This window comes from Hyla sarda, chromosome 8, assembly GCF_029499605.1.
Source record: "Hyla sarda isolate aHylSar1 chromosome 8, aHylSar1.hap1, whole genome shotgun sequence".
NCBI classification, from domain to species: Eukaryota; Metazoa; Chordata; class Amphibia; order Anura; family Hylidae; genus Hyla; species Hyla sarda.
In genome coordinates, this window is record NC_079196.1 from 19608621 (window position 1) to 19631263 (window position 22643).

Genomic DNA, 22643 nt, shown 5'->3' on the forward strand with positions numbered 1-22643 from the left:
CTTTTTGTAAAACATTGGTATGAAGGAATCCTGTAAGAGTCTTAGTCACGCAAGTTACACAACGCTCATCACGTGGCCAAATGTCAAACACATCTCCTCCGGGCTTCCGTAGGTCCGGGTGTACAAAACATGACAGTTAGTCCCGCCTTCTCACTGATTGGCAGCTCAGAGAAGCCAATGGCCGATCGGCTCCGCGCGGACGGCTTGCGGTCTCCAGGGTAACGGAGAGGATGTGACGTGACGTCATTTCCGGTGTTGTGGAGCCGCAGGCTGGGCTGTGGTGAGAGAGCCAGCGGGTGTAGCCGGGTAATGTGAGGCCGTTATGGGGGTGAGGTCGGCGGGTGAGAGGTTATAGTACACCGGGAATACGTCCTGTATACGGGGGGTCACCGCTTCGGGGGTGTATTCTGCGCCTTGTAGTGCATTCTATAGGGTGAGGCCTTATAACAGTGTTTTTACCACTATGTCTGGTAAAAACTACAACTCCCAGCATGCCCTGACAGCCTTTTTTTTTTAACAGCTTGAGAGTCTCTCTTCAACTATGTATTTACTTCACTTTTTAAGACCTCTGCTTGCTGTCACTGAACAGGGACACTCCCATTTATGTGTTTTGTATACAGATCGTGTACTTCTCGCAGCTGAAGGTTTGTTACAGTTGCGTCCATTTTTCAATTTGCATTAAAAATTACTGCCTATGGGTGTGTCGGACATTATTTGTGACCAATCGCTTCCTGCACTCTCCCGGTAGGGGTGCATGCACACCACGTTTTTACTATACAGTTCCCGTATACGGTTTCAAGTTGAAAAACGTACGAAACCGTAAGTCAAACGCAGCATCCGGTTTAGTGTCTTATACGGTTTTGTCCAGTTTTTTTTTTTTTCCTGTACCCAAAACCATAATCAACCACGTTTTTTGGTCCGGGTGAAAAACCGCATTAAACCATATATGTTTTTTTTTTTTTTTTTTACATGGGAGTCAATGGGAACCGTACAGAACTGTATGTGCGTACGGTTCCATCTGGTTTGTACCATACCGTTTTAGACTTTGCACATTTTTTTTTCTTGGAATTTCAATCAAACAAGTGAAACTTTATTCAAAATGGAAAGAAAAGTTAAAAATGTTTTTTTTCTTTAAAAAAACGGACATAATTTTTCAAACCGTATACGGGTTGAAATTTGTACACGTTTTATTTAGGGATCGACTGATTATTGGTTTGGCCGATATTCACGATTTTGGAAGTTATCGGTATTGGCAATTACCTTGCCGATAAAGCGGGCCCTTTAAATCAATGAACTGCAACGGCTTATGTGGGGCCTGAGACCGCCGCTGCCTACCTCTCTCCCCCTGCCTGTCCTGAGTCCAACCACTGCCGCTGCCCCCCCCTTGCCTATCCTCTGGCCAGAGACTGCCGCCGCTGCCCCATTGCCTCCCCCCAGCCCCGTTTTTTTCATTAATTGTTCCCGGGGTCCGCGCTACTTCTGGCTCCTGCGGCGTCCTGCGCTGTTGCTGTGCAATGATGAGTGACCTCCTCAACGCGACGTCACTGTCAGTGCACACAGTAACAGCTCAGGACGCCGCCGGAGCCAGAAGTAGCGCGGACCCCGGGAACAGGTAATTATAAAACTGGGGCTGGGGGAGGCATTGGGGCAGCGGTGGTGGTTGGACTCAGGACCGTTAGGGGGAGAGAAGCGGGCGTCGTCGGTCTTTGGCAAGGGGATAAGCGGAGGGGGGGGGTCGGTGGTTGGACTAAGGAGGACCCCAGGACAGGCAGGGAGAGAAGCGGGTGGCGGCGGTGGTCTCTGGCCCCACAAAAGCCGCTGCAGTTCATTGATTTAAATGATTGATCTGCAGTGGCTTCTGCGGGGCCAGAAACAGTTTATCAGGGTATACCCGCGCGCACACATTTTTACCAAGGATATTTGGGGGGGGAATAGCCCATAACTTATACCGGTATAAGTTATTGGCTATCGGCCTGAAAGTTCACAGATCATCGGTATCGGCCCTAAAAAATCAATATCGGTCGACCCTAGTTTTGATACAGTTTTTAGTCAGGTTTTGCAGAATCAGTTTTTAATCCGAAACCTGATACGGGAACTGTATTACAAAAACGTGGTGTGAACCCGGCCTAATAGAGGATAATGTTTTGTTTTACTTCACTATCAATGTTCTGATGTAATGGTGGGCACGGGAGGGGGCTCAGATCATCCATATGTTTAGCCCTGTTTTTCAGGCATACTGTGAGCTGTATAAGGGGCTACCCATCATGTTTGCATTTATCTATTTCAAAGTTCTATGGAAAAAAAAGTTTAGATGTGACCTGTTGCCGTTGACAACCAACTTATATTTCCTGGATGCCCTTTTTGATTATCCCCCTATGCTGCGGTGTCCTCAGCACCCCTCACCTTCAGCACCTACTATTTGCCATAGCTGGTTTGCATCCAGTTTTGTTACACCTACTTTTATGGGCATTTCACAGCTTTGGTGCTCCACATGGGATACTCAGATTTAAAGGGGTACTCCAGGGGATTTTTTTTTTTAAATCAACTGGTGGCAGAAAGTTAAGCAGATTTGTAGATTACTTCTACATAAAAAAACTAAAATCTTAATCCTTCCAGTACCTATCAGCTGCTGTATGCAACAGAGGAAGTTGTGTAGCTCCTTTTGTCTGACCACAGTGCTCTCTGCTGCCACCTCTGTCCATTTTAGGAACTGTCCAGAGCAGGATAGGTTTGCTATGGGGATTTGTTCCTGCTCTGGACAGTTCCTGACGCGGACATAGGTGGCAGCAGAGAGCACCGTGGTCAGACTGGGAAGAACTACACAACTTCCTCTGGAGCATACAGCAGCTGATAAGTACTGGAAGGGTTAACATTTTTAAATAGAAGTAATTTACAAATCTGTTTTAAAATAAACTTGTACCAGAAAGTTAAACAATTGTTTTCCACCGGAGTACCCCTGTAAATGGGCACTGTGATTAAAATAAGATTTATTATTTCTCAGTCGTCTCCATTGGGGCAACAAAAAGAAAGTCGGCCCCTCCCAGCAGCATATACCCTGCCTACTGACTCTGAGCTATCAATTTTAGCTTAGTGTCAGTAGGAGGCAGACACAGCTCTGGCAGCATTCTCTGTCCGCACGGGACCAGATTTTGGACTCATGCCGGCCGGGCATGAGTCCAAAGTCAGGAAGTGCGGGCAGGACGTCGTCTCAGCACAGTGTTCGCTCTCTGCCATGTTGTTCATGTAGGACAGAGTGAATGTTGTGTCCAGCCAATCGTTGCAGGCTGCTCTGATTCCCCCCTCCCCTCTGTATGTGAGGGAAAACAGCCTTCAGTGATTGGCAGATTAGCGAGGGAGGTTCGATGTTTACCCGGCAGGGCTTCAGATGGCGTTGCGTCTGCTGGGGAACACCCCTTCCCGACCGCCAGAGCTCTCACACACACAGTGAGCCGAAGAAAGGGGCTTAAAAGGGAAAAACAGAAAAAAAGAAAGTTTAAAATAAAGGCTGCGGGGGGGGGGGGGGGGAATCAGGATGGGCGGGGGAGTACTTGACGACAGGTACTCTTTAAGGGGTGAATTAACCAGTTGGTGTGCACTTGCATAATTACGCGTGCAGTGTGTGTTTTTTTTTTTTTTAATTTTTTTTGTACATTGGCGCAATTTTTTTAAAATATTTATCCATTTAGCCATTTTTTCTTGTGCACTTCCAGTGAGCGTGGTTAATAGAGGCACTGGTTGGCATTCTGAATTTCACTCGTGCCCAAATTGTAAATGTTCTCTTGAGACAGGTTATCCAGGGACTTCCTGTCATTTGTGCAAATTTATGAGGTTATGAGGAATTTATATGAAGTAATGTTTGTGCATAAAGATGGGAAGAAAAAGCCCAGCACACGCTTCTGCTTGATGCAGTGAAAGGCGTTACAGCTGCTTTGTCAGACACGTTGCGGCTCCCGCCTGGAGCCTTTCTCAATTCCAGCTAACCTAAAGTGTGTCGCAACATAAATAATGGACTATCGTCCCACGATAATGATGTCAGTATCCGTAATCATGGTAACATAGATATACACAGGGTAACTACAGGCATACATAGTAATTAAAGGGGTACTCCAGTGGAAACATTATTTTTTTTTTTTTAATCAACTGGTGCCAAAAAGTTAAACAGATTTGCTGCTCTGGACAGTTCCTGACACGGACTGAGGTGTTAGAAGAGAGCACTCTGGACAAGACAAAAAAGAACTTCACAAAGAAAAGAATTTCCTCTGTAGCATACAGCTGCTAAAAAGTACTGGAAGGATTAAGATTTTTTAATAGAAGTCATTTACAAATCTGTTTAACTTTCTGGCACCAGTTGATATGAAAATAAAAAAAAAAAAAAAAATTTCCACCAGAGTGCCCTTTTAAATTTTTTGGGAAAATTTATTATTTTTGTAATTTTCTTCTTTAATATATTTTTCAGGCGGCTCTCTTTTACTTTGGACATTTACGCCATGGAGTTCCCCGATCTTGGGAAGCATTGTTCAGAGCCAACATGCAAGCAGCTGGGTACGAACTCTTTAAATGGAACCTGTCACTACATTTTGGGCCACTAAACCACCAGGACATCTGTGTGCAGCCGGAATTTAGTGCTTTTCATAAGTTCCTGTGTTTTTACCTCTTAACATTTACTTTATTTATCTTATATTTATTTATTTATAAATTCTCTTGTCCTGTAGATTTTCTACCTCTCAAATGTGATGCATGTGAGCAAATTTTCTGCAAAGACCACATAACATACGTCCTCCATAACTGCAGCTCAGCGTACAAAAAGGTAACTTCATGTGATAGGCCGCTCTGTATGATAGGATTTTTTGTTTTCCTCTATTGTTGCACTGTGACGTGTTCTATCTTTCAGGATGTGCAGGTCCCAGTTTGTCCCCTCTGTAACATCCCAATTCCTGTTAAAAGAGGCCAGACTCCAGACATAGTCGTCGGGGAACACATTGATCGTGACTGCAAGTCGGACCCGGCTCAGCAGAAGCGCAAGGTGAGGTTTGGATAGGTGTTTGCCAGAAGTGGAAATGTTGTCCACGATTAGAAAACATGGCAACCCAACCATCTGCAGCTGGTGTAGATGATCTGGCACCAAAAACAGCTGAGCCGACTGTGTTACCTAAACTGTGTAAGGGTGGGTTCACACTACGTTTTGTCCCATACGGGAGCGCATACGGCAGGAGGGAGCTAAAAGCTCGCGCTCCCGTATGTTACCGTATGCGCTCCCGTATGTCATTCATTTCAATGAGCCGACCGGAGTGAAACGTTCGGTCCGGTCGGCTCATTTTTGCGCCGTATGCGCTTTTACAACCGGACCTAAAACCATGGTTGACCACGGTTTTAGGTCCGGTTGTAAAAGCGCATACGGCGCAAAAATGAGCCGACCGAACGTTTCACTCCGGTCGGCTCATTGAAGTGAATGGCATACGGGAGCGCATACGGTTACATACGGGAGCGCGAGCTTTTAGCTCCCTCCTGCCGTATGCGCTCCCGTATGGGACAAAACGTAGTGTGAACCCAGCCTTACTCCTATTGACTTTAATGGGAGAGGCGCAAATGGCATAGCAACGAGATCTTCACTGTTTACGTAGCTCTAAAAGTTACATAAACAGTGCAGCTTGCAGGGCTTTTCCTTTCTGCAACTACCATTAAAGGGGTACTCCTCTGGAAAACATTTATATTTTTTTCTAAATCAACTGGTACCAGAAAGTTAAACAGATTTGTAAATTACTTCTATTTAAAAATCTTAATCCTTCCAGTACTTATCAGCTTCTATTTGCTCCACAGGAAGTTCTGTTCTTTTTGAATTTCCTTTCTGTCTGACCACAGTGCTCTCTGCTGACACCTCTGTTCATTTTAGCAACTGTCCAGAGTAGGAGCAAATCCCCATGGAAAACCTATCCTGCTCTGGGCAGTTCCTGACATGGACAGAGGTGTCAGCAGAGAGCACAAATTTAAAAAGAAAAGAACTTCCTGTGGAGCATAGAGCAGCTAAGTACTGGAAGGATTACGATTTTTAATTAGAAGTTATTTACAAATCAGTTAAACTTTCTGGCACCAGTTGACTTAAAAAAAATATATATAAATAAATAAAAATAAAAAAAATAAAAGGTTTCCAGGGGAGTACCCCTTTAATGTCAGAGAGTTATGCAAATGTAACTTGTCTGTTTTCAGCTCCCAACGATCTCTGTTGGCTGCAAACAGGCTGATGTTTTCCATTTGTGGGCAAACCCATTTAAAGTGGTTTTATATGACTCTAAAATTGATGGGTTATCCTTCGGGGTACTTCGGTGGAAAACACTTTATTTATTTTTAATTTTTTAATTTTTTTTTAATCAACTGGTGCCAGAAAGTTAAACAGATTCTTAAATTACTTCTATAAAAAATCTTAATCCTTCCAGTACTTTTTAGCAGCTGTATGCTACAGAGGAAATTCTGTTCTTTTTGAATTTATTTTGTCTTGTCCACAGTGCTCTCTGCTGACACCTGATGCCCGTATCAGGAACTGTCCACATCAGGAGAAAATCCCCATAGCAAACCTATGCTGCTCTGGACAGTTCTTTACACAGACAGAGGTGTCAGCAGAGAGCACTGTGGAAAAGACAAAAAAGATATTCAAAAGGAACAGAATTTGCTCTGTAGCATAGATTTTTTAATAGAAGTAATTTACAAATCTGTTCAACTTTCTGGCACCAGTTGATTTAAAAAAAAAAAATGTTTTCCACCAGAGTACCCCTTTAAGCCATCAACATTAGATCAGTGGGGTCCAACTCCTGGCTGAGATGCCACGTCACTCCGATAAGTGCAGCATCCCCTTCAGCCATAACCAGGCACACAGCTCTGTACATTAAGTAATGTCTGTGCCTGGTACTGCATCTGTCTCCAGAACTGTAATAATGGGCACAGCTATTACCCAATGTATGGTGTTGTGCTTCATGAACAGTAAAGGGACGTGGCTCTTGTCAGATCACTATGGCCTCCTCAGTCAGACTCTTACCTATGTGATGTTGGTGGCTTATCCTAAGGAGAACACCACAATACAGTGATCCCTAAACTTACAATGGCCTCAACATACAATAGTTTCAACATACAATGGTCTTTTCTGGACCATTGTAAGTTGAAACCAGACTCAACATACAATGTTACGGACAGTCCAGATCTGTGAAACGTGTTGTCTGGTAGCGCCCCCTACAGTACGGCGAGGTATTACATGTTCTGTACTCTTTACCTGTATTACTGAAGTGTATGCACTGACTGGTGTCTGGTAGCACCCCCTACAGTACAGGGAGGTATTACATGTTCTGTACTCTTTACCTGTATTACTGAAGTGCATGCACTGACTGGTGTCTGGTAGCGCCCCCTACAGTACAGGGAGGTATTACATGTTCTGTACACTTTACCTGTACCAGGGTTACCTTCTCCTTTGGACACCAGGTGAGGGCGACTCCATTTATTTATTTATTTTTTTAGGACATTGCGTGTTCTGTACAGGACCCTGAAGAAGCTCCTGTCCTCTACATAGACCGGTGTTTCCCAAGCGGGGAGCCTCCAGCTGTTGCAAAACTACAACTCCCAGCATGCCCGGACAGCCAAAGGCTGTCCGGACATGCTGGGAGTTGTAGTTTTGCAACAGCTGGAGGCTCCCCGCTTGGGAAACACTGACATAGACAGTGATTTACAGCTTCCAGCAGATCTGTCTTACGTTTATATGTAAGGATTTGCTTTATCTATATTAGTTATCTACTTATTTTTCTTTAATTCTCACTTTTTTCCTATTTTTGGATGACATTTTGGTGCCTTCAGAACCAATTACCAGGTTTCCATAGAGTTCTGGTCTCAACATACAATGGTTTCAACATACAATGGTCGACCTGGAACCAATTAATATTGTAACTTGAGGGACCACTGTATTGACTTTTACAACCTATAGTGTGCACAACCAGCACTTTTATCTTTCCTATGATTATATTTATGATGATATGTTTTTGTGTCTATATCTAGATATTTACCAATAAATGTGGGAAGTCCGGCTGTCGGCAGAAAGAGCTGATGAAAGTGATATGTGAAGACTGTCATGGAAACTTCTGCCTCAAGCATAGACATCCACTCGACCATGAATGCAAAGGCAAGACTGCCCCCATCTCTCGGGCAGGGTGAGTGCTTACTGGCTTATATGTACATGCACTGAACATGGACAGGAGGCAGCCATTTTTTAGGTATTTTAGCAAAGGACAGTTATGACTGAACCTAATTTAGAATGTATTTATTGTCTGTAGATAGTTAAAAAAATAAAATAAAAAAATAAAAAAAAAACACACCTTTTTGTTTTTCAGGCATGCTGCATTGTTCAGGTCTCAGGCCTCATCTTCCAAAGCTGCCCCAGTTGCTTCTAGTCACACGGCATCCAAGCCAGCGTCACAGTCACAGCCTCAGCGCAGCAGGTACCGAAAATAACTTTTGCTATATGTTGTGCCTCATGTTAATTTTTATGCATCAAAAGTCCATCTGTCATTTAAATAAATATCCTTTAATTATAAACGCCTCAAAGATGTTCTGTGATACAGTAACCCAAGTGCAAAAACTATATACAAGTCCGAACTAGAGATGAGCGAACTTACAGTAAATTCGATTCTTCACGAACTTCTCGGCTCGGCAGTTAATGACTTATCCTGCATAAATGAGTTCAGCTTTCAGGTGCTCCCGTGGGCTGGAAAAGGTGGATACAGCCCTAGGAGACTCTTTCCTAGGACTGTATCCACCTTTTCCAGCCCACCGGAGCACCTGAAAGCTGAACTAATTTATGCAGGAAAAGCCATCAACTGCCGAGCCGAGAAGTTCGTGTCAAATCGAATTTACTGTAAGTTCGCTCATCTCTAGTCCTAACATATGCCTCGTGCTTTCAGGGTACAATATGTCCCCCTGAAAGACAATCACAGGGTGCCAGTTTAAATAGGTTTAAATGCTTCCACCTCTGTGTGGTTTGCTTCTTTTTTTTGTGGTTGATGCTATGTTGTTCTGTGTATTTCAGAGCAAATGTTCCCAGCCCCCAGCTCCCTGCTGCTGCTGCTCTACAGAATGGATTAGTAAGTGCAGCCCCAATCTCGTAATTCAATTTTTCTGGTTACTGTACTGTGCACTGATCAGAACCTGACTGCATAAATGATGAATATCTATACCAGTGGTCTCCAACCTGCGGACCTCCAGATGTTGCAAAACTACAACTCCCAGCATGCTCGGACAGCCGTTGGCTGTCCGAGCATGCTGGGAGTTGTAGTTTTGCAACATCTGGAGGTCCGCAGGTTGGAGACCACTAATCTATACAATCTTTGCTGCCTATTGCCACCACTATAGGGATGATCTGGATGCATCCTCTGTCCTGGACTATAGGAGTTACTAACAACAACATCATACAGATCATCCTGTGTGTGGAGAGAACAAAAGAACAGTGCTCTGTACTAGGGAAGGGAAATGCTTTTAAAGGAGATCTCCGGCAAAAATAAACGTATCCCTTATCTACAGGATAGGTGTTAAGTAGGTGATTATGGGGGGGGTCTGAATGCTGGGGTCGCCCGCGATCACCGGGACGGGACACCTGCTACAGCCGGCACCCACTCTATTCATTTCTATTGGCGCTCCGAAAAGACCTGAGTACAGCTCTCGGACATCATCGGCGCTCCCATAGAAATGAATGTAGCGTGTGACATCTACCGGTAGATGACACACGTTCCTCACTGAGAGCACTGGGGTCCCGTCCTAGAGATACCATATTTGCTTATATAAAACTTTTAATACATTTTTAATTATCTTTTTTGGGGATAAAATGTTATAAAAAAAGCAGCTATTTTGGACTTTTTTAATTTTTTTATTTTTTTTACGTTCAAGCCATTCACCATACGGTATCATTTAACATTTTATTTTAATAGTTCGGATATTTACGCATTTACACTTTTTGGGGGTGAAATAGGGAAAATGGGACAATTTATGTTTTTATTGGGGGAGTTTTTTTTTTTTTTTACTTTTTACTTTTATTTTTACACTTTAATAGTCCCCATAGGGGACTGTTTATAGCAATCATTCGATTGCTAATACTGTAGGACATAGTACTGATCAGTATTATCGATCATCTTCTGCTCTGGTCTGCTCGATCGCAGACCAGAGCAGAAGTCCCGTGGACGGCAGCGGAGGCAGGTGAAGGGACCTCCGTCTGCCGTTCTGGATGATCGGATTTCCGCGGCAGCGCTGCGGGCGATCCGATCATCCATTTTAGTGACCGCCATGCTGCAGATGCCGTGAACTGTATTGATCACGGCATCTGAGGGGTTAATGGCGGACAACCGCGTGATCGCGGATGTCCGCCATTACTGGCGGGTCCCATGCTGCTCTCAGCAGCCAGGACCTGCCGCGCATGACCCGAGCATCACTCCGATGCTCGCGGTTATATATAGGACGTAAATGTATGTCCTGGTGCCTTAAGTACCAGCTCACCAGGACGTACATTTACATCCGGCGTCGTTAAGGGGTTAATCACTTATGTCAGTTTAAAGATCTTAAGACAAATTTTTCTACAAAGTGTCCTTGTAGGATTAAAAAAAACACTTTTTGCAAGTCACAGAGACGTGTAAAAAGTTTTGATTGGATGGGGTCTCAGTGCTGAGCCCACGACTGACTAGTAGAATGAACAGGGAGAAGTGCCTGCTGAAGTGTTCACCTCCCTGGCTCGCATCAGTCTCCATCATGCAACCTCATAGATCAAGAAGGTTTTACTTGTCTCTGTGACAACATGAACATTTCTTTAATATGATGGTCCTGTGTGATCCTTGTATACCAGTGTTCAGAGACCGTATTCACACGGTCCTTCCTCGGTCACTATATGTGTCTCTCTAACTGAATTTTCTTCTACTAGACAGAGGAAGAAGCTTTACAGAGGGCTTTGGAAATGTCGCTTGCAGAATCGGCACAGAATGCAACTCAACAGCATAGGTACGTTTTATTATTGGCTTCTATGTGCTGCACTTACCTGATACGCTTCTCTTTTTCACTGGACCCTTGTACAATAAAATTATTTGGTCGTTGCTGTAAGGAAATTCCACTTGCACAGATACCATTCATATACAAGTTGCGATCCTTTCTTCTGTAATGCCCATATTCCCTGGTAGGTTCGCATGCCCACATATGGGATAATGCCCTTAAAGGGGTTCTCCAGGTGCTTAGACATCTTATAATGCCCTTAAAGGGCCAAAGGATAGGGGATAAGATGCCTGATCGCGGGAGTCCCGCCACTGGGGACCCCCGGGATCTTGCACGCTGCACCCCGTTTGTAATCAGTCCCCGGGGCTTGTTCGCTCCGGGTCTGATTACCTACGTCCACTGGGCCGGCGGCGTGTGACTTCACGCCTCCGCCCCCGTGTGACGTCACGCTCCGCCCCCTCAATGCAAGCTTACGGGAGGGGGCGTGATAGCTGTCAGACATCTTATGTAACATCTTAGATCAGTGGTCTTCAACCTGCGTACTTCCAGATGTTGCAAAACTCCAACTCCCAGCATGCCCGGACAGCCAACGGCTGTCCGGGCATGCTGGGAGTTGTAGTTTTGCAACATCTGGAGGTCCGTAGGTTGAAGACCACTGTCTTAGATGTTACATAAGATGTCTGATTGCGGTGGTCCTGCCGGTCAGACCTCCGCCGATCAGGGGAAGTCTGTTCTGCCGCACGCTCCTCTCCCTGCCTCCCCTCCCAGTCTGTGTCATGTGATCCAGACACACTCATAGACTTACATTGTAAAATTGTCTCGATCACCTGACACTAGGGCGGGAGAAGAATGTGCCGATCGTGAACTTATCCCGGTTGGTTCTCCTAATCAGCGGAGGTCTGAAAACTTAGATCCTCGCCAATCAAAACTTTTGACCTGTCGCTAGGACTTGCCAAAAGTTTTTAATAATGACCGTGTCCATTTAAGAGGAGTGAATGGGAAAACAGCTGTCACACATCTCTTCCTATTTACTTCTGTTCGAGCACAGATAGCATTATACAATTTGATTTGCAACTGGTGTCATAAGAAAAAGTACCTGCGTTTCATTTCTTCACTGACATCTGCCTTGCTCCATACTTTGGTATCACTAGGTACATTTTCTATTTAGGACCCATTGAGGACTCCGTTCAGGAGTCTGGTTGCCTGACTGTCCCATAAACTGAAGGCCGCATCGGTCTTCACCCTGCGGACCTCCAGAGGTTTCAAAACGACAACACCCAGCATGCCCGGACAGCCGATGGCTGTCCGGGCATGCTGGGAGTTGTAGTTTTGCAACATCTGGAGGTCTGCAGTTTGAAGACCACTGATGAAGGGATTGACAGGCGGAGAGTCCACTCGAGTATAAGCCGAGGGGGGTGTTTTCAGCACGAAAAATCGTGCTGAAAAACTCGGCTTATACTCGAGTATATACGGTACATTGATTCTACTGCGTTCTGTCTTTTAGCTTCTTTTATTGAATATTGTCTTGACTCCTCAGCTCTCAGGAAGAAGAGGATTTGGCTCTAGCCCGAGCTCTGTCAGCCAGCGAGGAAGAATACAGGCGGCAGCAGGAAGTGAGTAGAAAGCGGACAGGTCTACAGATACACATTGCAGCTTATGGATAGACCTAGCACATGCATGGTACCATGTAGAGGAGACTGCGCATCATGTCGTCCAGTCTGGATTCATGCCTGTCTCTTATGTAGCGTGAAGTCTGTATTACCGTAAACCACTACTTAAAGGGACACTACCGTCAAATTTTATCATTTTAAATCATTTTAAAAAATATATATTTTTTTTACTCTCCTTTTTATCCATGTACATAAAAAAAGTGTCTACATTTATCCATGTAAGAAATAAGTTACCAGATATTGAAGTTCTTCCCGGTATTTTACTGCCTTAGGGTTCGTTCACACAGGCGGATTACCTGCGGAATCTCCGCAGCGTATTTGCTGCGGAAAATCCGCAGTGGATTTTGCTACCATGGACTTCAATGGGCCTGAAGGAAAATCTGCAAATCTGCCTCTACTGCAGTTTTCTGCTGACCCATGGAAGTCAATGGTAGCAAAATATGCTGTGGATTTTCTGAAGCAAATATGCTGCGGAAATTCCGCAGGTAATCCGCCCGTGTGAATGGACTCTTACTAAGATAAGCAGCTGTCACACTGACTATAGGAGTCAAAGAGCATAGACCAGTGTTTCCCAGCCAGGGTGCCTACAACTGTTGCAAAAGCAGTCACGCCCCCTCCCATAGACTTGCATTGAGGGGAGGCGTGGCATGCTGTCATGAGGGGGCAGGGCTATGACATCACAAGCTCCCAGCTCCAGTTTGGGACGGTTTGTTCCAAACGCTGAGCAGCGGAGTACCCCTTTTAAGCATGGTAGTGTCCTTTTAATGGTCGCCATATACAGAACCATCATGGCTGTCATCCATCTAATGTGCCTTTAATTAGAGATGAGCGAACTTACAGTAAATTCGATTCGTCACGAACTTCTCGGCTCGGCAGTTGATGACTTTTCCTGCATAAATTAGTTCAGCTTTCAGGTGCTCCCGTGGGCTGGAAAAGGTGGATACAGTCCTAGGAGACTCTTTCCTAGGAATGTATCCACCTTTTCCAGCCCACCGGAGCACCTGAAAGCTGAACTAATTTATGCAGGAAAAGCCATCAACTGCCGAGCCGAGAAGTTCGTGACGAATCGAATTTACTGTAAGTTTGCTCATCTCTACCTTTAATTGCTTATCATGCAGTCAAGTCTCACAATGTACAAGGTACCAATAGACCAACACTCCTCCAACAAAGAAAAAAAAAAAATCCTCCTAAACAAGAAAAAGAAAAAAACATTTTTTTCCAAATATTTTTCCCTTCAGCGTTCTCACCGCCACACTTAGGATTGCGCATGCCCCATAGCACACAGGTAAGTGGGAAGAGTTTGTTGATTTTATTTTTTAAATAACTTCTTTTCTATTAGCGCTATGGCGTGTTAGGCTATTGTACCTTGTATGTTTTATATACTGATTTACCACTGTTATTTGTGTTCAATGTTTAAAGGGGTACTCCGCTGCTCAGTGTTTGGAACAAAGTGTTCCGAACGCTAGAGCTGGGAGCTTGTGATGTCATAGCCCTGCCCCTTCATGACGTCACGTCCCACCCCCTCAATGCAAGTCTATGGGAGGGGGCGTGACGGCCGTCACGCCCCCTCCCATAGACTTGCATTGAGGGAGGCGGAACGTGACGTCATGAAGGGGTGGGGCTATGACGTCACATGCTCCCGACTCCAGCGTTCGGAACACTTTGTTCCAAACACTGAGCAGCGGAGTACCCCTTTTTAATATTCTCTTCCTGTTCAAAGCTTTATAAAACTTGTAATGTCTGATTTAGGGGCAGGGGAGTCGCAATGCCAAACAGAGCACCTGCAGTATGTGCTAGCGCCACCCGGACCACCCGTCAATCAGCACAGACCCAGGGATTGCCAGCGGAATCCTGACCAAATCAAAGCGACATCGGTTTCCCAGGAACGCAGAGACACAGTGTCTTTCATGAATTGATTTCTTTACAATATGTTTTATGACTTGAGAATCAGTTTGAGCGGGTTTATGACCTTCACAGGCGGACGGCAGATCAGTAAGGACTACATGGGACTCTCGGGCCAAATGCTGCCCCCATTTAGTTTCCTCATTTGTTGCTCGGGTGATAAACTTCAGGTATTCAGCTGTCAATTGTAGCCAAAATTTTGGAAATGTTTGTATGGATGTGAGAGAGTAATTCCTGTCATATTATTATAGTTTTATTATAGCACCGAGATTTATAATGACTAATACTAAGGAGAAGTAATGGACACATAGCATCCTGTAAGAGCTGACCTGTGATTGGTTAAAGAGGTACTCCGTTGGAAAACTTTTTTTTTTTTTTTAAATCAACTGGTGCTAAAAAGTTAAACAGATTTGTAAATGACTTCTATTATAAAATCTTAATCCTTCCAGTACTTATTAGCTGCTCAATACTACAGAGGAATTTTTTTTCTTTTTGGAACACAGAGCTGTCTGCTGACATCACGAGCACAGTGCTCTCTGCTGACATCTCTGTCCATTTTAGGAACTGTCCAGAGCAGCATATGTTTGCTATGGGGATTTTCTCCTACTCTGGACAGTTCTTAAAATGGGCAGAGGTGTCAGCAGAGAGCACTGTGGTCCTGATGTCAGCAGAGAGCTCTGTGTTTCAAAAAGAAAATAATTTCCTCTGTAGTATTCAGAAGAAGTAGAAGTACTGGAAGGATTAAGGATTTTTTTAATGGAAGTAATTTACAAATATGTTTAACTTTCTGGCATCAGTTGATTTAAAAAAAATATATATATAAAGTTTTCCACTGGAGTTCCCCTTTAATGTGGCTAGTCCTGGACTTATCCTTTGCACTAGTTTTTATTCATCTCAACTCTGGGTGACAATGAGCTCCTCCCTGGAGGATACGCGATTCATCCTGAGACACGTTAAGAAGGCGCCTTTGGGCCGGTTTCAGACGAGTGTAAGGCCGGGTTCACACCACATTTTTGCAATACGGTTCCCGTATACATTTTTAATTAAAAAAAAAAAAAAAAAAACGTATTAAAAACCGTACGCATTGACTCTCCATTGAAAAACCGTATGCCAAAAGATGCATCAGGTTCTGTCCGTTTTTCATCCTGTACGGTTTTGTCAGTTTTTTTCCCTGTACCCAAAACTGTTGCCAACCACGGTTTTTGGTCCGGGTGAAAAACTGTATTAAACCGTATACGTTTTTTTAACATGGGAGTCAATGGGAACTGTAGAGAACCGTATGTGCGTACGGGTCCATCCGGTTTGCACCATACGGTTTTTGACTTTGCTCAGTTTTTTTTCTTGGAATTTCAATCAAACAAGTGAAACTTTTTTTCCCTAATGGAATGAAAATGAAAAAGCGTATATTTTTCTTTTCTTAAAAAAACGGATGCAAACGGACATCATTTTTCAAACCGTATACGGTTTAAAATTTGTGCACACGTTTTGATACAGTTTAGTCCGGTTTTGAGGAATCCGTTTTTCATCAAAAACCTGATATGGGAACTGTATTGCAAAAACGTGGTGTGAATGCAGCCTAACTCCACTTTTTTGGTTGCAAGTTTAGACTTATGACCTGAATGCGTTATAGGGATCTATCAGCCTGGGTCATAGCCCTGCAGTCGGACCAGTACTTGCGTCCATTTGTCCATATTTTGCAGCTTTGGAACCTGCGTTAAAGGGGTACTCTGCTGCTCAGCGTTTGGAACAAACTGTTTTGAATGCTGAAGCCGGTGCCGGGAGCTCGTGACATCATAGCCCTGCCCCCTCTGGATGTCACACCCGGCCCCCTTAAATGCAAACTGTTCTGAATGCTGGAGCCAGCGCCGGGAGCTCGTGACATCATAGCCACCCCCCGGTTGTCACGCCCCCTCCCATAGACTTGCATTAAGGGGGTGGGCTGTGACTTCATGAGGGGGCGGGACTATGACAACACAAGCTGCCGACTCCAGCGTTCGGAACAGTTTGTTCCAAACGCTGAGCAGCGGAGTACCCCCTTTAAGTTCAGATGTGAAGGAACTTTTCTACTGCAAAGCCAAATATGTAGGCGTTTTATGCTGAATTTGGTTCAGAATTTAACCTCTACACTGTAATGGACGAAATCTGAGGCAAAACTTCACCAGGTAGGACATACTGCACTTATACACATTATTATGAATCTTTATGGAAAGTCTACCATGTCTGAACAGGGACTTACTGGCACTATTTATGACCATTGTGCCTGGAATTTGCTCTTGTCCACTCCTCCAGAGTTCTGGGTAGGAGACAGAAGGTCCTGAACCAACGTTCAGCTTCGTTAATTCCAAAGAAATGATGTATATTCTTATAAGACTTGTCTTTACTTCTGTCTGTCTGGATCACACTTGTACTTTTCCCCTTCCTGGTACTTAAAGGAACACTCCAGGCACGACTGTATAATGCCTACAGCAAGAGCCTAAGGAGCAGGGGATGTCTGCAGTGTTTTTGGGATCCCTGTGTCATGACCCGGCACTAGACAATGCCTGGAGTTTTTCTTTAACCTACTCCTGTCCAATGCATTTTTTTTAGATCTGTTTGCAGTTTCCGGCTTTTTAAGTTTACAAGTCTTATCATCCTTAAAGGGGTACTCCGCCCCTAGACGTTTTGGATAGGGGATAAGATGTCTTATCGCGGGGGTCCCACTGCTGGGGACCCCCACGGTCTCCCTGCTGCACCCGGTGTTCGTTTAGAGGATCGGGTGCAGCGCCGGAGGCCCGTGATGTCACGGCCACGCCCCCTCAATGCAAGCCTATTATCCTTAAAGGGGTACTCCGCCCCTAGATGTTTTATCCCCTATCCAAAGGATAGGGGATAAGATGTCTGATCGAGGGGAGTCCCACCGCTGGGGACCCCCACAATCTTCCTGCTGCACCCGGCGTTCGTTAAGAGGATCGGGTGCAGCGCCGGAGGCTCGTGATGTCACGGCCACACCCCCTCAATGCAAGCCTATGGGAGGGGGCGTGACTGTCGTCACGCCCCCTCCCATAGGCTTGCATTGAGGGGGCGTGGCCGTGATGTCACGAGCAGGCCACAGCTGTGATGTCACGAGCCTCCACCCGCATTGCCAGTCATCTGGCAAGGAACGAAGTTCGCAGCCAAGATAGCGGGCGGGGGGGGGGGGGGGGGCAGGACTCCCGCGATCAGACTTCTTATCCCCTATCCTTTTGGATAAGGGATAAGATGTCTAGGGGCGGAGTAGCCCTTTTAACATAAACAGGTTATATTGGGAGCTGTAGGTAAACAATGACAATCACCGACTGCTTCTGTGTATAAAACAATTCTACTTGGTGCTAAGATTTTCAGAAAGACCTGAACTTATATGATGGACAAAGAAGGGGTAAAGAATTAATGGGGTTTTCCAGTCTTGTGGCAAAGCTTAAAGGGGAACTCCGGTTCATAAGTTCTTGTCCCCTTTCCACAGGATCGGGGCAAAGCGTCCGATCTAGGGGGACCCCCCCGCGATCATGCATAGAGTAATCTTAGCTCCACACACGGATTACTGGCGGCCACCGAACGAAGTGGTGACCAACATGCCCCTTCCATGTATCTCTTTGGAAAGGCTTGAGGTACTGCCCTCGTGTATCTCTGGCTCTCCCATAGAGATGCATGGAAGGGGCGTGTGGGCTACGGCTTTGTGCGGTGATCGACACTGCTCCGTGTACGCAGCTATGTCCGCTCTGTGTGTGGGGAGAGCTGTGGCACCAGGCAGGAGACTGTGGAGGGTCCCAGCGGTCGGAGCCCCTGTGATCAGACACTTATCCCCTTTCCTGTGGATAGAACTTATGTACCAGAGTTCCCCTGTAAAGAGGTTTTTCAGGACTTATTTATTTATTTATTTTTTTCAAGGTTATTAAAGGGGTACTCCGGTGGAAAACATTTTTTTTTATTTATTTTTTAAATCAACTGGTGCCAGAAAGTTAAACAGATTTGTAAATAGCTTTATTTAAAAATCTTAATCCTTCCAGTACTTATCAGCTGCTGTATGCTCCACAGGAAGTTCTTTTCTTTTTTAATTTCTTTTCTGTCTGACCACAGTGCTCTCTGCTGACACCTCTGTCCATGTCAGGAACTGTCCAGAGCAGGAGAGGTTTGCTATGGGGATTTGCCTCATGGACAGAGGTGTCAGCAGAGAGCACTGTGGTCAGACAGAAAAGAAATTCAAAAAGAAAAGAACTTCCTGTGGAGCATACAGCAGCTGATAAGTCCTGGAAGGATTCCATTTTTAAATGGAAGTAATTTACAAATCTGTTTTACCTTCTGGCACCAGTTGATTAAAAAAAAATCATGTTTTCCACTGGAGTACCCCTTTAATATCTGATAGGAGTCTGACACCCTGGCAGCTGTTTGCCAGATCCATGGCACCCGCAATGCACCGTGAGGGAGCTAAAAGCAGACATTACATTGGCCCACATAGACTTGCATTGATGGGACGGAGCGTGAGGTCACATGGGGGCGGAGTCATGATGTCACAGACTTCCGTTCCTGTGGTCACGACCCAGACCCTCCAGCGCTTCCCGACAAAAAACAGGTGGGTGCCGCATGCTATATTGCGGGGGTCCCCAGCGGCGGGACCCTCACGATCAGACCTCTTATGCCCTATCCTTTGGATAGGGGATTAGATGTCTAGGGGTGGAGTACCCCTTTAAAGGGCTGGGCCTGCAGGGCTCCCCATGGGAACGGTGTTCCTGCTGTGGAAAAAGTGCAGGAACTCCATTTCTATGCGTTCCTGCAGGACTTGAGCCGTGTTCTAGAACTCCCTTTCATTTGCGCTAGTGCAGGTCCCTGACATCCAGGAAACCAGAAGAGGTAGAGTATATTTTAGTGAGGGAGGCCGCTCAGTGTCTCACCCCCCTCCGTCTGACGCCATTTTCTGCATGTGGACGGGACGGAAGACAGAAATAGTGCAGGATTTCTAATAACATACAATGGCTCCTCCATTTTTCTGCACATCTGACATATATTTCACTCTCTGATCCTTGTTGTCTTTTTGCCTTTATGGACGGGACGTATAACAAGTCAGAGGCGGCATATAGAGAATTACATGTACCCAACTAGTAGTCGCATTAAAGGGGTACTCTGGTGGAAAACTTTTTTTTTTTTTTTTCCCCTTAAATAAACTTGTGCCAGAAAGTTAAACAGATTTGTAAATTACTTCTATTAAAAAAATCTTCATCCTTCCAGTACTTATTAGCTGCTGAATCAGAGGAACTTATTTTCTTTTTGGAACACAGAGCTCTATTCTGACGTCATGAGCACGGTGCTCTCTGCTGACACCTCTGTCCATTTTAGGAACTGTCCAGAGCAGCATAATGTTTGCTATGGGGATTTTCTCCTACACTGGACAGTTCTTAAAATGGACAGAGATGTCAGCAGAGAGCACTGTGGTCATGATGTCAGCAGAGAGCTCTGTGTTCCAAAAAGAAAATAATTTCCTTTTGTAGTAGTCAGCAGCTGATAAGTACTGGAAGGATTAAGATTTTTAAATAGAAGTCATTTACAAATCTGTTTAACTTTCTGGCACCAGTTGATTTAAAAAGAGAAAAAAAAATAAAAAATTTTTCCACCGGAGTACCCCTTTTAAACACTTTGCACAAGAGAGTTGAAGTTTAAATAGGTGCCACAGGTTAGTGGGAGCCTTCATAACACTAATCAGTCGTACTAATACAGTGTTTCCCAAACAGGGTGCCTCCAGCTGGTGCAAAACTACAACTCCCAGCATGCCTGGACAGCCTTCGGCTGTCCAGGCATGCTGGGAGTTGTAGTTTTTTCAACAGCTGGAGGCACCCTATTTGGGAAACACTGCACTATGTGAGATCTACACCGCTCCATCTGTAAGTATTAAGTCCATAGTCTATATTTGATAACTTTATGTCACAGGAGGACAGATATTATCTTCCACTGCCTATAATATAGTTATACGTATTTATAAGGGTCCATCAGGGAACATTATTAATCCTATGGGGTGGACCATATACAACGTGTGTTAATTTTAAGATAGGATTTAGTTACGTTTAAAGGGTTACTCCGGTGGGAGAAGAAAAAATAAAATATATATAAATAAATTATAATTATTATTATTATTTTTTTAAATCAACCAGTGCCGGAAAGTTAAACAGATTTGTAATTTAATTCTATAAAAAAAAAAAATAAAAAAAAATCTTAATCCTTCCAGTATTTATTAGCGGCTGTATACTACGGAGGAAATGCTTTTCTTTCACAGTGCTGTCTGCTGACCTCTGCTGTCCATTTTAGGAACTGTCCAGAGCAGGAGAAAATCCCCATAGCAAACATGGATGGTTCATAAAATGGACAGCAGAGGTCAGCAGAGAGCACTGTGGTTGTGACAGAAGAGAAATCCCAAAAAGAAAAGCACTTCCTCTGTAGTATACAGCTGCTAATATGTACTGGAAGGATTAAGATTTTTTTTTTTATTAGAAGTAATTTACAAATCTGTTTAACTTTCTGGCACCAGTTGATTAAAAAAAAAAATAATAATTTCCAGCGGGAGGACCCCTTTAAGGTTACTTATACATTATCGGAGTGTTGCTCTGCGTTTGTACAGATGGTCAGACATTAGATGCCCGTGCCCCCAATATTGGCCAGGCTGGACAATGCCACTGGGTGCCTGAGGACAGGGGTGGTGCTGTTTTTGGAAGAAATCCGAACTGTTTAATGCCTCCAGACTGGATCTGACAAACTGTTATGGGGGGGGCTTAGCCAGTGTTTCCATAGCAACCAGGCCACATCACATGACTGTTCAGCCCTTTCAGCAGTCACTCCTATCTCAGGCTGCTTTCGTAATCAGATTTTTTAAAAAATAAGTAAATAAATTAAAACTAAATTGGATATATCAGAGGAATGATGACCTAATGCAAAATATGGCATATACATTTTTGTTTTTCTTTTAATAAAGGGGTACTCCTTTGGTAAACAAATTTTATTTTTTAATTTTTTAAATCAACTGGTGCCAGAAAGTTAAACAGATTTGTAAATTACTTCTATTTAAAAATCTTAATCCTTCCAGTACTTATCAGCTGCTGTATGCTCCACAGGAAGTTTGTTTCTTTTTTGAATTTCCTTTCTGCCTGACCACAGTGCTCTCTGCTGACATATCTGTCCATGTCAGGAACTGTCCAGAGCAGGAGAGGTTTGCTATGGGGATTTACTCCTGCTCAGGACAGTTCCTGACATGGTCAGAGGTGTCAGCAGAGAGCACTGTGGTCAGACAGAAAGGCAACTCCAAAAGGAAAGAACTTCCTCTGGAACATACAGCAGCAGATAAGTACTGGAAGGATTACAATTTTTAAATAGAAGTAATTTACAAATCACCAGTTGATTAAAAAAAAAATGTTTTTCAGCGGAGTACCCCTTTAAGCTGACCATATTTTAACAATTTGGAATATTATATTAGAGGAGATTACTACAGAAAGTTTCTCTGAAAATCCCATTTTTTCTCAGGTTCTGTAAGTGCCGGGAAGCAAACGTTTTATCGATACTGTGACAATTTGTAATGTTCTGGAGGAAAAACTTTCCGTGCCGGAAGGCGGCTCCTCCGGTTATAATTCTAATTTATAAACCAAATAAATGATGAATGTACGTTCATGTAATACTCTGCGTCTTTCGTTATTAGTAACTATAAACAGTTATAAATAAACTACGAGAAAGTGATGGCGTCCGGGAGGAATCGTCTAAGGTAGGTTACGTGGGCCCCAAAAAAGTAAGTAAGAAACAAAGTTTACACAACCCGAATACCAGGTACTTTTAGGGAACTGTATTCCGAACTGTGTGCCTCCAGCTGTTGCAAAACTACGACTCCCACCATGCCCGGACAGCCGCTGGCTGTCCGGGCATGCTGGGAGTCGTAGTTTTGCAGGAGCTGTAGACCAAATGTTTAGAAAACGCTACTCTAGACCACCTTTCTCCAACCTGTGGCTCAATATCTGTTGAAGAACTACAACTCCCAGCATGCCCGGCATTCATTAAAAAAAGCAATCCAGCCCCTTGTCAGTGCAAGTA

The 22643-nt window shown here is 44.3% G+C and overlaps 1 protein-coding gene across 9 annotated transcripts; it reads left to right on the forward strand.

Annotated features, from left to right (window-relative positions):
• The first annotated feature begins 213 nt into the window (after positions 1-213).
• Positions 214-22234, forward strand: ZFAND2B (zinc finger AN1-type containing 2B). Of its 9 annotated transcripts, none has more exons than XR_008847188.1 (11): positions 240-306; positions 4457-4542; positions 4713-4807; positions 4892-5023; positions 8032-8183; positions 8364-8471; positions 9059-9113; positions 10934-11010; positions 12536-12611; positions 14418-14740; positions 22086-22234. XR_008847188.1 is itself a non-coding variant. In XM_056535868.1 (11 exons), the coding sequence occupies exons 2-10, from the start codon at positions 4488-4490 to the stop codon at positions 13925-13927; spliced, it is 771 nt and encodes a 256-aa protein (XP_056391843.1). In that variant the 5' UTR covers positions 240-306; positions 4457-4487; the 3' UTR covers positions 13928-13953; positions 14418-14959. The 9 variants fall into 9 exon arrangements, 8 of the variants coding, with proteins under 8 accessions (XP_056391837.1, XP_056391844.1, XP_056391843.1 ...); XM_056535868.1 differs by lacking the exon at positions 22086-22234 and adding an exon at positions 13907-13953 and having other exon boundaries at positions 14418-14959; XM_056535863.1 differs by lacking the exons at positions 240-306; positions 22086-22234 and adding exons at positions 319-433; positions 521-644 and having other exon boundaries at positions 14418-14959.
• Positions 22235-22643: the final 409 nt, after the last annotated feature.